At 38.0% G+C, this 17921-nt stretch overlaps 1 protein-coding gene across 3 annotated transcripts in view; it reads right to left on the reverse strand.

Annotated features, from left to right (window-relative positions):
- Positions 1–246: 246 nt before the first annotated feature.
- The window catches only part of LOC139971551 (cysteine-rich motor neuron 1 protein-like), a 73002-nt gene continuing 55327 nt past the window's right edge, over positions 247–17921 (reverse strand). The window contains exons 5-17 of one of the 3 annotated variants that reach the window (XR_011794416.1): positions 17466–17708; positions 16827–17138; positions 15501–15620; positions 13763–13888; positions 12375–12635; positions 11336–11545; positions 9943–10164; positions 9013–9222; positions 7915–8103; positions 7453–7482; positions 6912–6995; positions 4650–5873; positions 247–4553 (exon numbers count right to left, since the gene is read on the reverse strand). Coding sequence is in view for 2 of the 3 variants with exons in the window: in XM_071978124.1 (XP_071834225.1) it covers positions 5458–5873; positions 6912–6995; positions 7453–7482; positions 7915–8103; positions 9013–9222; positions 9943–10164; positions 11336–11545; positions 12375–12635; positions 13763–13888; positions 15501–15620; positions 16827–17138; positions 17466–17708 (2423 nt within the window). In the remaining variant the exon portion in view is untranslated. Of the gene's footprint in view, positions 5874–6911; positions 6996–7452; positions 7483–7914; positions 8104–9012; positions 9223–9942; positions 10165–11335; positions 11546–12374; positions 12636–13762; positions 13889–15500; positions 15621–16826; positions 17139–17465; positions 17709–17921 lie in introns of all 3 variants that reach the window. The other 2 variants (XM_071978124.1, XM_071978125.1) reach the window with 2 other exon arrangements.

The following is a 17921-nucleotide window of genomic DNA, read 5'->3' on the forward strand; positions in this document are numbered from 1 at the left end:
CTGAGGGAGAACAATCGAGCGGATTGATATAGACTCTAATAGGAGTATGCCACCATATGAGTTTCTTTACATGACAGAGTTTGTTAACAAGCTTGGTGTCACACATGCATTTTAAACTACATGCCAACACCCTTGCTAAGATAAGCTGCTTGCCAACAGCAAGTAACCGAAGAATGTCAGCAAATGGACAATACTTCTTTGCTTTTTCAAATTGAGTCGATAAAAAAAGGAAACAAAAGTTGTGTCTCAGTTTTGAAAAACTTTTATTGAGGCACCATGAGCATGTTTTGACCAATACGGAGGGCGCATTTAATACAAATGTTCATTATTACTATTTGAATCTTCTGCTGTGCCACTAAAGTAACTAATTTTAGTTATTGCTTCTCACAACAAGCCTCAATGGAAAAATACAATGATAAGCCTGAAGTAATAATATTTTCATGAAAAACAATGTGATCAAAACAAAACTCAATTCATATGCCCTCCCACCCCCCCCCACCCCCTCTTCCACCAATCTTCTCCTGAACAATTGAAACATCATGTGAACAAATATTTTTTTATCCAAACTTGAAACTTTCATAACAATAACTGCATGACACCCTACATCAATGTTTACACATACTGCTACATATACAACCTTAGTTGCCCGAAAAACTTGTTTCAACCACTCCGTAAATTATAAATCTTCCAATTGATAAACTTTAAGAATATGGGAATTGAAGTCCTACTTGTACCCATGTCCTTGTTAAAATGCCCCCAGGAAAGATATGCATAGGAGAAAAAATGCTTACGGCTTAAAAATATTTTACCGCAGAAAGACAATCTTACACCCCTGGTCATTGTGATGACAGGAACCACATTAGATTTTGGTGTTAAAGGGTGTGAAGACTCGCGCAAAAAGAAACGTTAATGCCGGTAATCTGACCTAGTTTCGAACGAGGTGTAACAGAAGTTTTAGACACCACCATCGATCCCAGAAAATAAGCACACAGCTTGCTACCTTTGGTAATTAGACACTAGTGTACAGTCAGTACATACAGCTGCGGTCAACAGCACAGTGTTCAAACGATACAGTGATGGACACCTCAGGTCCAGCTAAAGATAACAAGGTATCACATTTCATTACTGTCTGCATTTTGTAGCGACAAGCAGAAACTTCACTTGCAAGCAAAGGAAAGTTAACTTTTTCAGAGCACTGCACGCGGTTTGGGGCGAGTCTTCAATGCCTTTAACTAGATATATTTCTTTGTCAACCCATAATCATGCCTTTCGATCCGGGTACGGCCTGGACCTGAAATCAAACATCGGGACATTTGATTGCAGACAACTTTACAAGTCTTATATATGTAAGATGAATACCACAATATGAGTTTGTGTATCTATCAATTCCAAAAAACACCTCCCTTTTTAGGGCGTAACCTTATGAATTCAAATCAGCATGATTCCCAACTTAAAAAGAAAATATAATATCATGCCCACACTGGCAATTTCCAACGGTCACTGCTGTCCAATGAAGAGTATTATATATATCAAACATTTCATGCTAATTTATTTTCTTAAATGAAAATAACTGAAACTTTTTTATCCGCAATGAACTTTTACAGTATGCTTCGTCACACTTTTAAACGAAAAACTTATTAATTGTTGCTTTTGGCTTCTGTGTTTGAATTTCATGTGACAATGTTTTACAACTTTTTTGGCTTTAAACGAGAAAAGAAGTAGAATAAAAGAACTGGAGATATCTAAAAAAAACGTTTGTACTCGACCAGAGTCATCTTCTTTGAAAGGTACATATATACATAATTCCAAAGTACATGCAAATGAATATATAAGTTTTGGCAGTTTAAACAAATAATTGTTTATCTCTTGGTCATAAACAAAACAAAAAAAACACCCAATTTAGTAATTTGTGATCAGCTGAACGTCTTTATGAAGAAAGCTTACGTCTTGTTGGAAGAGTTAAGTTAATATTATCTGATGTAAGCATGAACCCAAGGTCAACTCTTGCCCATATAGTCTGATTAATGATACCTTACAGAGGAAGAGACCAGTAATGTAGAATGACCACACCTTTGATTTGTTTTTTCCTTGCTTTTTTCTTTATACATTTTTTTTATGTGGTTTCCATGACTGTAATAACCAATGCTGCTTACAATCTCACAAACGGATTATGAATAACAAGGACAAATGTGCCTCTCTTCTCTCCAACAGAAGCCTACTTTCATCCCTCCCCTTCTATGGGATCGTTGGTACCACCCAATCCTGTTTCCATCCTCTACATAAATCTGTTATGCCACTACCCTTGCTATCCTGGTACTAAACATATCTAACATTCTTCTCAAACCTCTGTAAACATTTTGGTTGCATATGGTTAATGTTTCTTGAGCATTAATATGAAGTCCTTCCACATCCATGTACCCATCAGTAAACATTATAGATCATGGGATTAAAAGAAATGTTTTTTGCTTGAATTATTAAAATTAAACAACTTGTTTTTCAAGACATTTCTTGAAAGCATGTCTCTTATGCTATTAATCTGAATTTTCAATTTCGAAACTTTTAAGTCAATGTCCAACCTTAAACTAAGACTACACTATATTTTTTCTATTATTTTACATTAATGACATTAATTGTTAACCTTTTGTTCTTTTCTGTCATTACCGAGCCTTTTAGGATCTTCATTTATTTTTAGAATCAACCATATAATACTATTTTGCTTCAAAAGGTTATACCATAAAGAAGGGGTCCAACCTTTTTGACATTCTATGTGTCTTTGCAATGCACTTCACTGAAAAGAGTTTATAGTTGCATATGCATAAAATAAATAATATTTTAAAGGTTATTCATTCTGTAGTCATATACACCTGTTGCATTCAAAAGACATTTCTTTTGCATTTTTTTTTTGTTGTCTTTCAATGACATCATGTAACAGGTTGGTAACACAGGAACAATTATGTTACCCAGTCACCAACATTATTCTTAATCTCATATTATCCTGGGCCCCAGGCCGGGCCAGGGCTTTAGCACCCCTCTTGCCAGGGCTTTAGCACCCCTCTTACCAGGGCTTTAGCACCCCTCTACCAGGCCTGGTGCTTTAAAATAAAAGGTTTACAAGAATTACTCAGAAAGTGGGTCACATGAGGCACCGAGACTGTCACAAATTGGAACCCCTAATTATTACAATTATTGAAAAGCAGTTCATTACAGCATTACATTACATTAATGGTTTTGAGTAGTAAGGAGGTGTGTTCTTATGAGGAGTCACATGACTACGTGTATCAACGTATTGATTACATTCCAAATTCAAAAATACTGTCTAGCTTTTTTTGTTCTTGTTAAAATCAACATTTTGGGAACTCTTGCTCTTGCCTTAATATTTTCATCAATTATAATATTTAAATTCTATGCATTCTAAAAACAAGGAAACAGAAGAATCAAAATTTAAAAGAGATAAATAATCATCTTCACATCTTTTGATTACTGCTGTCCCAATAGGGATATCATCAATAGGCCAAAATGCATCCCTCTTTTGGGTAACTGCTTTATTGTGTGTATGACCCAGACTGATATTGTAAAAGTTGTCTGAAATGTAATCAAATGATTTTACTGTTATTCTTGTAGTTAGGGAAATAAAAGGAATCCAATCAAAAATTTAAAAAAAAATAATAATATCAAGGTTTGATCCACCTGCAGTGTTGAGCTCCATTTTGACATAAACACATTTCTAACTTCGATAGACTAAGAACAAAAAAGAAAAAAAATCTGCATTTTGAATCCATTTCGCAAATACAACTTTGTACAAATATATCTTACACATTTTTAGCGAGCAATTTTGAATTGCTGAACAATTTTGAAAAGCAGACACAAAAAAAAACGAAAGAAAAAAAAGAAGCACAATGAGTGAAATTTGTACAGACGAAAGAAGCAGCACGCTTTACGAACTCAGGTCAAAAAATGCCTTTTTAAAGTTGAATAATACACTTGCTAGAAATAGTACTCATTTTATGACAAAACAAGAAGGGAAAAAACAAAAAACACATAAGAAAATTAATAAAACTGAATTGACTAGCACACTGCAACAGTTTTGGTGGCAGCCTGCGATCATTAAACATTAGAAGATGGAAATCAAATGGATTCAGACTGATTTCTTTTTACCCTGTTGGCTTTGCTGCTTCTGAGCACACAAAACTGTCGATGGAGGGATATCTTAATAATCTGGAAGCCCTAAAGAGCATCAATATCAAAATCAGAGAAGCCTTTTGATTTCAACACAAAACTTTCTGCAAAACATTGGTAAGAATAAAAAAATATATATATTACTTTAAGTAGAACGACCACAATTTGATTCTGTGCAACAAGATACTCTAGAAAGAAATGAAACATTTTCAATTACGGAGACAACCTTGAAAAATGTTAGGTTTCGAGTGATACTCTATGTCAACTTGTAATTCTGACTTGTTAATCTGACTTAGCCATGTTATATTCATGCCTAAATCTGACTTAGCCATGTTATATTCATGCCTAAATCTGACTTAGCCATGTTATATTCATGCCTAAATCTGACTTAGCTATGCTATATGCATGTACAAATCTGACTTAGCCAAGTTATATGCATCCACAAATCTGACTTAGACATAATATATTCATGCACAAATCTAACTTAGCCAAGTAATATGTATGCATAAATGATTGCTGTACACGTCTAGCTGTAGCTAGAAAAACGTCTTGCCGAGTATATTTAGTCTGCCACACACATGGTCCCGTTTAAACATGCTCACTTCAGTGTTGGTTCCTCCGACAAACAACCTTTCTGAAAATTTCATTTATGTTTATCATTCTACAGTTTGTATGCAATCCTGCAAATCTTGTAAAATCTTTCAACCCAAAGGTAGAGCATAAGGTTCTGTTAGTGTGTTGTGAGCTTGTTAAAAGAGGCAAATTCAAGCATGGTTGCACAAAAGAATTGTACAATCATTTTTTTATTTATTTATGTTTATTTTAATCTTAAAGACTTTTAAGGCATAATACTATGAAAGTCAGCTGTAGATGACATAATTGTACAGATGACATATCTCCTCTCGACTAAGAAAATATGGTTTTTGTAACCGTAAAGACACAAAGACAATTAGCTGATACAAACCAGATCAGTTTGGGCATTAGGCAAAATAAAATGAAAAATTAGACCAGGCCACTAAATGAATTAAATGAATACACTCAAATTGAATAATTTCTTGCGACATTTTTCTTCTTGCATCCCTGTTTTTTTTTTATTCCATATTCTAAACAATCTTTTAGCAACTATCTCTTCTTTGTATCTACTATAGAAAAAAAAAGTCTCTTTTTAACTCTTGCAAAAAAAAATATAAATCATTTCAGTCATATTGCTGAATAAATATTTAAAAAAAAAAGAAAGTCTCTCTCTCTCTCTCTACCACCCTCTTCATGAAAAACTAGAAGCTAAACCTGGTCTATTTTGTTGCCGGCAAATTTGTCGCTGTATTTGATTTCGTAGCCGTCCAGTTTAGAGGTGACGTTATTGACCTTGTTGGCCAGGTTCTCCTTGAATACCTTGGAATCCCTTATTGAATCACGGACCGGTTCGTGGTTGCTCTGTTTGGCTACGTCCGTGTTCTTTGGTTTTATGGACATGATGGTCACAGCCGGGTCCTCTGGCTGCTTGATCGGCATCTGCTTCTGATTGACGTTGTAGAGCAGCCTGTGTTTCCGTTTGATGAGCACCAGAAGTAATAATAATATCACGATACAGCTCAGTAATATGCACAGGATTAAGAGTATCGGTGAACCGCTGCTGTCGTTAAATGCAGCCGGCGGATGGTTGCCGAGAGAGGGCGGTTTGGTCGTTTGTTCTTTTTCTGTAACCGAAAGGAAAGAGGAAGGGGGAAATTTTTTTTTTAAGAAGTGTGTGGAAAAGGGAGTTCACAGACATTTTACCACCAGCTTGAAGGCTATTCAATGTTTGAGATGAGCTTCATTCTCAATTGTGCCCTCCCTATTTCTGTCTGCTCTTTTTCGTTCCAGTTTTGGCTCATTCGGAAGTGGGCAGATGAGGAATGGGGAATAAGAAAGGGGAAGTTGGTAGAACTGCTACTGTACTGAAACATCATAACACTTCCTTTCTCTCTTTACAGCACAGCAATGAGCTGAAGTGAGAGGAAGCATCTTCAGCCTGCCTATGAATTCATTGTAGAGACCCTAATTCAACTTGACGTTTCACTTTTAAGATTTTTTTTGTTTTCCTGGCTTGAAATGGAAAATCATTTGTTAAAGAGTTATCTTTCCCTATGATCTAACTTTGCTCACATTCAGAGGTTGTTTTCCGACCAGACTTGGAGAGTTAAAGAGAAAAGACTGATCTTATCCGAATAAGTAGATTTCCCGGTTCAATTTTCACAAACTACTATGCTTATGGTAACCCATTTTAGAATGTGGGTTCAACAGCACTGTTCCTTCCCTTTAATAGTGACTATCAAATCTCCTTGCAACAGAGTGGAGAGATAGAGAATATATCTTTCAGAATGTGTTACAATGATTCTAATTTGGTTGAAATTGCGTGGGGAAGATCAGGAGTTCTTGTATATTAGCTTGAAGTAAATCATTCCGAGTAACGGCAGTGTAGCCAATGTATAACTCCATAACAACGCTTTGTGTGTATGTCGTTTACGAACAGCAGCAATGATTCATAGATCTATCCGATAACCTTAACATTTTAGGTGATTTAAGTGTAAAAATTTGTGCCACAAGAAACTGATACGTGTTCAGTAAGGATGCACCAAGGCAAATCTCAGCGGGAAAATAACCTGGGAAACAGTGGCATAACAGCAACGTTTCTAACTTATGTGAGGATGTGTTTGACTCCCAGATACCATTACTAAATAGAAATAACAACTCACCCTCTGAATCTGGTATTCGTGGGGTAATGTTGGGCCTGAAAGGTTTTGATTTGCTTGTTTGAGGCTTTGATGTCACCGCTGTACCTGTCAATAAAAGAAAGCACACTTTTAAACCTATCAAATCTTGATGACTATAAGCAAGGTGCGTCATTCTAAGTAGGAAATCTCACTCTTTTTAATAAAGGCAACTTTCGATGGGGTCATTTCACTCAAGAAATGCAAAGTTTTATTTACGCTGGTAAGATCACGAGGGATTCTAGATTAGTTCACACCTTCAAGTTCACAACTTGGCACCCCCCCCCCTAATTACTTCTAGATGGGAAACCCACCATACTTCAGCTACCCAGGCTGAGTTCCATTGGTTATGACACATTACATCACTGAGTATTTAAGCAATGCAGAGGTTGAGTTACTATTACCGATAGGTATCTGTGATTCTACAAAAATAATCCTTTAGTGCATGGTATTACTCACTCGTGCTAAAACAAAGAGACACTCATGCTAAAACAAAGAGACAAAGTTAAAATAATATTTGACTCACCAAGACCAGTTGTTCCTTTGTAAACTTTTTCTGGAGGGAATTAGAAAGGAAAATATTGAAGCTTTCTTATATAAAGAAAATTTAAATTTAAATTTAAAAGAAGGCTTTACTGTCTAATACAATTGTCATCTATTTTACCTTGATTAAACAACAGATTCATTCGTTAGACATAAAAATGTCGTCAAATTTCAAATTTTGCTTCATTTGAGCATGTGCAAATACTTCATCACAAAGGGTGGTGGTGGGCTAGTCATGCCAGCTGACACACTCCTTACGTATTGCTCTGGGTTGGATATAACTATATATGAAAAAATACCATTTGACTGTGGCACAGTATACAGATAGGGGATATATCTTACCTCTCCACAGAAATTATGAGAGCAAGCCAAATATATGGGATGGTGGGACATTATGAGTTAATAATCTGTTAATTGAGGTAAAAATCATGATCACCTCCATTACCTATGCAGGATGGACAGCAAGCACCCTCTAGAAGTATGAGTCCCTCGCAGTCCAGGGGAGGGCACTCCGCCTCCGAGCAATATATGGACCCTTCACGGCACGAACAGGTCACACAGGTGCTGGCATACCAGGTGTCCCCATCCATGTAGATTTCATCAGCATATTCGCACACAGACACCGTGGGTGTCTCTGGAAGAATACCAACAAAAAAAACATCGTCCATGAAATCACAGAAACACTCGTCTCTTAAATGATGCCGTCAACAGTTATTGAACTAATGTCTTTGCCAACTCTTAGATGTAATATTTTGAAATCATATTTCAAAGTAAACTTCCATATGTTGTTTCTTGTTGATATTCCTTAACTAAGGGCAACATCTCTTTTCTTCTTTGGGGGGGGGGGGGGGGCTTGCTTGTGAAAATGGTTACAAGTATACTTTCCCTTTTATAATTGAGGGGGGGGGAAGGGTGAGATAAAATTCTTTTCTGTAGCTAAGATACACACAAGTATGGATGCTTTTCATAGGTTAATAGTAAAAAATTAAGGTAAGGCATGAGAAAGAGACCACCTTTTACTGTGACTCAGTTTGCAACCACACTCCAGAGAACCAACCATCACACCAAAAGTGACACTTGTGGCCAACAATGGCCTTCACTTTCATCCTCTATATCTATATATATGTATCCATGTAAAATTGCTGTGCACCATCTTGAGCCCGTCCCTACTCGAGCATTCCCCAAATTTGGCAATTTGTTGAAATAACCAATGTAGGGTTAAAATACACATTCCTTCAATGTGAAAGTGTTCTCCATATTTTCAAGCAGTGCAGGTTAATGGCCTTTTAAACCCAGATTTCCTGAACAATTCAGATTATGACCCAACAATATTGGATATAATGTGTCATAAAAAATCACTGAGATTTTGCACAAGAAGAAGCATTTTATACGACCGTGACCGAGCAGGTATTTTAGTAAGTTGAATGTCAAGGCTAAGAAGCTTTGGTAAGACGAGCCACACAGTAGTTATATTCAAATATGGCTATGATACCCAGGAGGTGATGGGGTAGGGGATGTGTGGTTGGGTGATGAGAAAACTTACCAATGCAGGAGGCACAGCACTGCCCCTTCCTCAGGACGGGCTTATCGCATTCTGCCGGAGGGCATGATTGATGAAAGCAGGAGATTAACCCGTTATTGCACTGACAGCTGGTACAGTCATCGTCCTTCCACGAGGCACCGCTCGGAAAGAACTGATTCTCTGGCAGGACACAAGGAATCAGGCCACCTGATTCACTACCGTCGGAGTTATCTGCAGGCAGGCAAAGCAAATTGACATCAAAAACAAAATTAAGCTTCATCATAATGTAATTGCTGGTAGTGTCTCCTTTCCGTCTTCCCGTCCGTCCGTCTGAACGTTTACTGGCAGCTGATCCCCCGGTGGATTAAGTATTGATTGGTAGCAAAGTGGCAAGAGTGATATCTGAAGGTCATTAACAATAACCCCCCTTAACGACTACAAATTCCCTTGTTTTAAAGCAGAACTGACGGTTAGAGAATCCTGGCTCAGAAGCATAGGAAACAATGACAGTCTCAACACAATCTCGGTCGTCCAAATGGAAAGTAAGAATTGCTAGATGAGTCCAAATGTTATGATAAGATATTGCACTTTTAAGCTGCAAACTCTATGCTCAGCCACCAAAAATTATTTTACAAAATTACTGAATTTAATAACTCCTCTTCTCTTACAAAAGATCTCTGAAGTAGAAGAAAAGACATCAATATTTCTTTGTACATTAGTCAATTGCAAATAATGGACAACAAAATTGGCAAGTGTTTTTGGACAATTGGAGATTGCAACCCTTAATCCTGCATTCAGCTTATCCCACTAAGTTACACAATTATTTCTAACTGTGCTATCCAAAGCATCTACCGACTTTATAGGTTCAATGTTGATTACACCGTACATTTTTGAAGTTGTTCTAGATGAGAATTGTTGGTAATGGTTATTTTCAGAAACTAATATACATACCATCTGGACAAGTGCCACAACAATGACCCTCTGTGTGTACTGGTGAATGGCAGGGTAGTGGTGGACACTCCTGGATGGAGCATAACACATGGCCATTGTGGCATACACAAATGGTGCAGCTATCCACGTACCACGTCTCCCCCTCCACGTAAAAGTGGCCCTCCAAGGAATGGCACACCTGCAGCTTTGGCTCCACTGGAGGGATAAACGTTGGCGTAGCACCTATAATAAGAAACAAACTCCATTATATGGCAAGATGTTTGTTTTTTCAAAGGGGAGGGGGGGGTGAGGGGGATAAAGTCCATTAGCAACTAAGGGATCAAAATCACAAACCATAGTAAAAACCTGGAATATTTTAAACATGTTTTTTACCACCGTATCCTGGCTAATCCAAAGCTATAATCTTACATATGTAGCTATATAGTATAGTCTGTTAGCAAGTAAGGGATCAATATCACAAATCATAGTATAAACCTGGATTATTTGAAACATGTTTTTTGCCCCACATATCCCAGCTAATCTAAAGCCATAATCTAACCAGTCATAGATGAATAATGTTGTGAATGTATGCTTAACATCTCCATCACCGCAAATCCCAAATATAAATACATATATGTGTTTGTCTCCTTTGTATTTTAGTGATAAATGTTGAATCCTTTCACTGTACAGTAACTCACTTTGTGGTATCGCACGGATAAATAATGCGTTAAAAGCAAACTTAAAGTTTTAAGCAAACTTTATCACACACAGTTGTTTCACATGCAAACCCAATTGTCCAGATAAAACTGGTTTTAATGCATTAAGGCCCCACGGTTATATAGTAAACGCCAAAATGATAACGGTTTTTGAAACGGTTTTCATATCGTGACACCCTCCCGGTCTCGAAGTGTCCCAATAATCCAGATTTGAACTCTACCTGTAATTCTCAAAGTTAGAATTACATCAATACATTGCTAAGATATACCTACAAATTTTATCAACATAAATAAATTATTCAAACTTCATCTCAGATTACAGCTGACATTCAAGTGGTGATCAGTATTCATTTACTTGATTGTCGCCAGCTGTTTTTGTTTTTAATGCTGCTGTCTTTACCAACCATTTACAGTCTTAACTCCAATGGTTCAGTGTGGTAAATGTTTCTGTGATACATTCAGTGCCAGGAAAGGAAAAACATATTTTATTGTACCACAGAGGGTCCGACGGTTGCTGTGCCTATACGTAATCATGCATATGTTTTCATTTCCACGAGCCAGCTACGCGTATTGATGCATACCTACTTCTTTTTCTTTCCTTTAATACGAAACGTTCCAAATTCAATGAAGGCGCACACTATCGCGCTAGATTCACCTAATTTTTTGGGCGAGGCATCTTTGAAAAAAATTGCACTTACCGAGACAGACTGGACAGCAGAAGTTTGGCCGTATGACGGGTTGTTCGCAGTTAGGTACCGGACAGGAAATGAGGGCGCACATCTCACGGCCGTCGTGACAGAAGCACTCCCGACACCCATCATTCCAGCTTTCTCCATCCGAGTAAAGGAGTCCGCCACTGGTCTTACAGCCGTGAGATGATGTGGGCCTTGTGGGCGATGCTGTTGAATCTGTAATTCACAAAACCAGAAATTCAAGTTGCATCGTCATGGTAACTGCTCTCAACCTCAGATACATTTGAACATAAACTACAGGGATCGCAACAATGTCGCTGATGCGGATGTAAAATTTTGAGAAATTTCGATACTTCTTCAACACTATACAACCTCCTAGCAGGTGTTAATATCCTAGCCTACTTTGTGCATATTTATAAGAACTGGGTGGGATGGGGGGGGGCTGAAACGTTCCTGTCAAAATAATGCTGAGGATACTGGCCAGCTAGTTTTCAAAGGAAAGTAATATTAAAGTCTCAGTACCTGTTTGCCAAATTTAAACTTCGACCTTCACTGCACTAAAAGTTCAGTGAAAATGACACCGTTCTATGCAATTTTCATATCAATATTCATTACTTCTATTGAGTTATCTGTTGTCAAAAATTTCTTTTCTCAATTAAACCCACCTGGTCAGAATGCATTTAGAATAAGAACTAACTTCGAAGTTAATCAGCAAATATGTATTTAGACTTTAAGCAAATACTCAAGTCTTCAATATTACTTTTTTCAATATGATGATGAAATTGCTGGCAGCTCAATTTATACATTATCAAATATTATCTTCACTTTTATATTTACTTTCTAATTTAATTAATCTCCTTCATATGCTAATTAATTTGCAAGATAATATTTCTCTAGATTGGATATCAACAGCCCGGGCTGCAAAAGGTTCATAGTCACGTTTTTATAGACCTTCTCTCGTGCAGTGTTTTTCCTCTCAAACCATATGATGAGATCAAACTATTACAAGCCTTGTTGACTTCAAACGGCAATCTGGACTGCTTACTTTTACATTTGCATATCTCGCAGCCTCTGTCGTTGGTCTCTCGACCATGCACACACTGTTTGGAACATCTCTCGAGGGGAGGACACTTCTCGCAGCGACAGCGTACACAGTGGTTCTTTCCCCGTTGGTAACCGTAGGGACAAAACTTGTGACAACTTTCCATGGACGGACACTTTATACAGCGGCATGTCTCACAGCCTTTCTCGTCGACCCGGTAACCGGAGACACAGGGAGCACACATGTCAGTGCCTGGACATGGAGCTGTATCAGAGAGAGTATTGAATGTATTTTTTAGATCCTTCTACAAGCAGGAACTCTCGAAAGAAGCCTCATTGGCTTATCAAAGCCGCAAGCTGACCGAAGTCAGTCTCTTAGAATCATATTTAACGTCCATGACTATGAATTGTCAACAACTCTGTAACTGGACAACATACATTAATCTTGGTGTGACTCAAACCGGGGACCTTATGATTGGAAGGCACCGGCATTAACCACTGAGCTAACACTCCACTCCACTATTGGTAGATTAGAGATTGTAGATTAGAATTGTGAATTACAGCAGCATGATTTGAAAAATCATGATCAGATATCTCGTCACATTCCGCCAGTGATTTGTGATGTAGGAAAATGGAAAAAGTGGAACCAAATTCTGCCATTGGTGACCTTTGGTGTACATCATGGTCAAAGTACATGCATGACCTTTAGTGATTTACGGGACTGCCTTCACCTGAAACACTTTAGCAACCCTCTTGGATAGATGCACCCTGTAAATGGGATCTAATGCCCCTAGTTCACTCTGAGGCACTAATAATAGGGGGTGGGGGGCGGGGGTTGCAAGGGAGGGTAAATTCAAAGGTTAATGGAACCACAGGTCTTTCAAGCACCCCTTAATAATGTCAACTTCTCCTGACAAGCATTTACACAGCCTTTAGGCCTTTAACATAGTTTCAAGTAACACATAAAGTTTACTTTCCTATGCATATAATCAATGTTATTTCGATATTTTGACTGCTCTTCATCTTAGCAAAAGGATATATACAGTACATTTTGGCTGTAAAATACGTCTTTGGACCTATTATAGCAAATGGTACGCTTCTTCATACGCCGTACTGTTAATAATTTCAAGCTTTCACCTCTGCAACACAAAGTAAAGTCTCTCAATGTGTTTTTCAAAAACCAAGAAAACATGTCAAAAACTTGATATTTTACAGAACTGGGTCAACATTATCATGACTCAGTAACTTTCCAATGTATTAGGTTACTTATCTAAGCTCAGCTTGTGTTTGCTCTGTGTCCAGTCTAATTACTAGTGAGAATGAACTAGTTTCAGTTTCAGACAATATAACTCTTCTGTAACGTCGTCGTCGTTGTATCAGTTTCCTCCTTACCTTCGAGACACTGACAGGTTGGACAACCAAACAGATCCAGGGCGAATCCATTCTCACATGATTGGCCGGAACAGTCTCTGTCCTGGCACGCCGATAGGGTCGTCGACGGAGGGGGTACTTCAACATCTATCGAACAGACGAGATAGGACTTATGTACAACAACAGGGTTTATGGCTAGTCAAATTTACCGGTAGCTCTAATTACCCCCAACGGCTCAACTGATGGAGGTACGGCAACATACCCAACCCATATACTCACCCACTACAACTGACCCCACCCATCCCCCACCCATCCCCCCCCCCATACTACTCCATGCCTCTCTTCCCCTCTAGATTAACCTGAAATCAATTTTCAAAATGAGTGATATTTCGCATTTACTTTCTCCAGTCAGCTACATAACATACAGTTCACCATTACCTAGGTAATCAAAATTTGTGTTTTTGTTTTCTTTCAAGCAAATGACATATTTAACGAGATCCTAACTTTTCGTTTCGATTGTTATAACAAGCCCATCTTCATTCAACAAAATGATCACTGGTCATGTAAGCTAGGGCAGTAAGAGTTCATTTGTGAGTCAACATCAAAGCAAAACAGAAAGAAAAGGAAAGAAAGCTCGTTACAACCGACAAACTCTAGACACTGACACTAAACACTCAACAAATAATTATGAAAAGCACGTACACGACTTTAAGAAGCACCGTTTACTAACAAATTTCTGACGAATATCATTAATGGATATTAAATTAATGAATATTAAATTTCAGACTAATCATGCAACACCGCAACACCATATGCTACTATTAGACCAAATTTGACCGGCAGAAAATATGCGGGACAAATAATCCCCGATTATTTATCATTTTATTGACCAACTGCTACTTCCCAGCTTCTTGGATCTTTCAACCCAAGATTGAAGACCAATCATTGTGAAGACACATCTATATAACAGCCTTCTCCCATGTTGAGAAAAAAATATGTAACACAGTACCATCTACAGGGATTGCAATGGCTGCCATTAACTTGTACTTTACCATTATTGATATGAACCAGGATGATAACAATTAAGTACATGGCCAAAAGATACTTACCCAGACATATCAAAGTCTACTACCAAAAGATCCTTAACCAGACATATCAAAGTCTACTACCAAAAGATCCTTAACCAGACATCTCAAAGTCTACTGCCAAAAGATCCTTAACCAGACATCTCAAAGTCTACTACCAAAAGATCCTTAACCAGACATCTCAAAGTCTACTACCAAAAGATCCTTAACCAGACATCTCAAAGTCTACTGCCAAAGGTCCTTAACCATACATCTCAAAGTCTACTACCAAAAGGTCCTTAACCAGACATATCAAACTCTACTGCCAAAAGATCCTTACCCAGACATCTCAAAGTCTACTGCCAAAAAGGTCCTTAACCAGACATCTCAAAGTCTACTGCTAAAATTTGTTGAGTCACATATTTTCTTTTCATTCCTCAATATATTATTCAGACAAAAGAAACTATTGAAAACTATGTATGACAGTGTGATAAAATAAAATTGAAGGCTTATAAAAACAAACTACAATGAATGAAGTGAGAGTTTGCCTACTGTATCTCTTGAGATACTACACAGAAACGATTTATCTTTTTGCTGTTTTAAATTTTTTATAAGATGGTTATAAGGTATGACATGAAATTTGATGTGAGTAACATATAAACATAATGTAAACAAGAGGGACAGCATCAATTTACCTGGTTGACACTGGCAAGTGGGGCAGCCCCAGAAATTAATGACCAGACCAGAGGGGCAGTCCAGGGTACAGTCATGTAAGGGCAGACAATGGATAGGGGACAAGGTGATAAAGGTTGGTTCTGGGGAAAGAATGAAACCTGGTACATATGACCAACCATACGACGACGAAACAACACTCATGCACATGCATCTCTACATTACATATATATATACAAGATATCTAAGGTGGATTAGTCAACAGAGATACAAATATATATATATATATATATATATAGATATATATATATATATATATATATATATATGTATGTGTATATGTATATATATATATATGTACGTGTATATGTATGTATATATATATATATATATATATACATATACTGACAAATTAATGATTATTGATATCACTTGAAAGCATATTATGATAAAAGGAATAATAATAAAGAAGCACGTTCTCTTCGTGAGTGTGTGAGAGAGACACAAGAAAAAAATACACACACATATATACACAAAAAAAAACAGATTTGAGGTTATTAATGTCTAAATACATGCTGGACACAAAGAGTCATGTTCGTTCTGATAAACTGACCTACAACAGGGAATTATTTATCCGGTGTCGCTATCGCATACTGCTATACACTATATAGGCAAGCTGCCTATACATGTGCAAATATGTATAGCCGTTGTAGTACGCAGGGACACTAGTATATCCGAGAGAAAAAGCTCACTGCTTTTAAGCCTGGTTACAATATTTGAACAATAAATATTTTCCTGTAGAATCACAATGTCACTGCAGGACAGTTTTTTTTTCTTCCCATGTTTGTTTTTTTTTCTTCAAATAGTGATTACATTGAAACAAAATAGAAGACCATGAAAAATGGAATAGATTTTTGAATTCACTTTCAAATGAATGGAAAGACTGAAACTTGTCCATTATTTCACCTAAATTTTAGAATGCCTAAAACTGACAAGAGTTCTGACATGTAGATTTTGAAGTAGCCCTACATCCCTTCAAATTATTCAGAAACATTGACGGCTGAATGACAATATTTCAGACAGAGCTCTGAGGGTGGTCATACAAGAGTCTGGCACATTTTTAAAACAGGTCACCAATTTTGGTACTTCTAAGAATTTTACTTGCATCATTTTTAATAATATTGTTACACTTTGTAGAAATAATGGGAAAAAAAAAAACAAGGTTCACTTTTCTTTTAACAAGGATAACAAGATAAAAGGTTTGATACATGCAAGACGAATGGATATGTTTGTTTCCATCCTCCCACCCCACCCACCCCTCCCCCCCCAGCTCCATCAAAACTTCTTACCGTCACAGACCGGGCAACAGATACCGGGGACGATGCGAGGCTCTAAGCACTCAAGTCTACAGCTGGCAGTTGTACATGCCACATCACCGTCCCTGCATTCACACGTGGTACAATCGTCCACCACCCAGCGGTCCCCTGGCTCTCGGAACCCTCCGTCGACTACGCACAGCTGCTGGTAGCAGTCCTGTCTGACAGTGCAGTGGGCCATCCCCTGACGACATTCGCACTCTTTACACCCATTGTCGTCGACCTGCCACCTTTCACCGTCTGAGTAACTCACTTCTCTGTGGGTGCAACCTTCTGTGACGATACCTGCAAATGTGAGAAGTGCACATTTGAAAACAAAGTTATAAATCAGAAAGCTTCCAATGCTTTGTAAAGGTAAGAACAAAGCACAAACATAAAAAATAGAAAGTTGGGGGAGATGAGAAGTGAAGGGAAGGTTAGGGAAGGGGGAAGGTAGAGGGGGAGTGGGACACAAACAATTAAGGTGACAAGACCCCAAAGGTAATTTAACATGATGAATAATAAGCTTGGTAACAGCAAAACAAATGTATTCGGAAAACTTTGGTTATCACGTTGGGATTTAGTTAATCATTTCATACTACTACTACTACTACTGCTACTACTGCTACATACCTGCAACACATTCATACTCGTCGCAGCACTCTCCAGGCACCCCTGCTGCTTCTCCCATCCTCCTAGGTGAGTACCCCGCCCAGCAGGTGGGAATCATACACTGGCCAGGATCGCAATCACATCGACTCGGGAGAAGGCAACAGCCATCCTCTGAGAGACCACCCATAATAGTCTTGGTGCCTTCGGGACAGATCTGTTGAGGACCAACGTTGCATACAACCCCACTGCAGTCAGTTACATTCTCTGTTTTGATAAAGAAAAAAGAAACAAGAATGTTACAATTCTCCCAAGAAGCTTGTGCCATTTAAACTGTAAATGCTGATCAAAGGCTCCCACATGCCAGTACATCCCACCTCACCCCACTTCCCATCCTTCCCCCCCTCCCCCAGGGATCATCTTGTGGATAGCTTGCAAAGGATAGACAGTCTATGAACTACAACTGCCATGACAATTCAG

Source organism: Apostichopus japonicus, chromosome 8 (assembly GCF_037975245.1).
Source record: "Apostichopus japonicus isolate 1M-3 chromosome 8, ASM3797524v1, whole genome shotgun sequence".
In the NCBI taxonomy this organism is placed as follows: Eukaryota; Metazoa; Echinodermata; class Holothuroidea; order Aspidochirotida; family Stichopodidae; genus Apostichopus; species Apostichopus japonicus.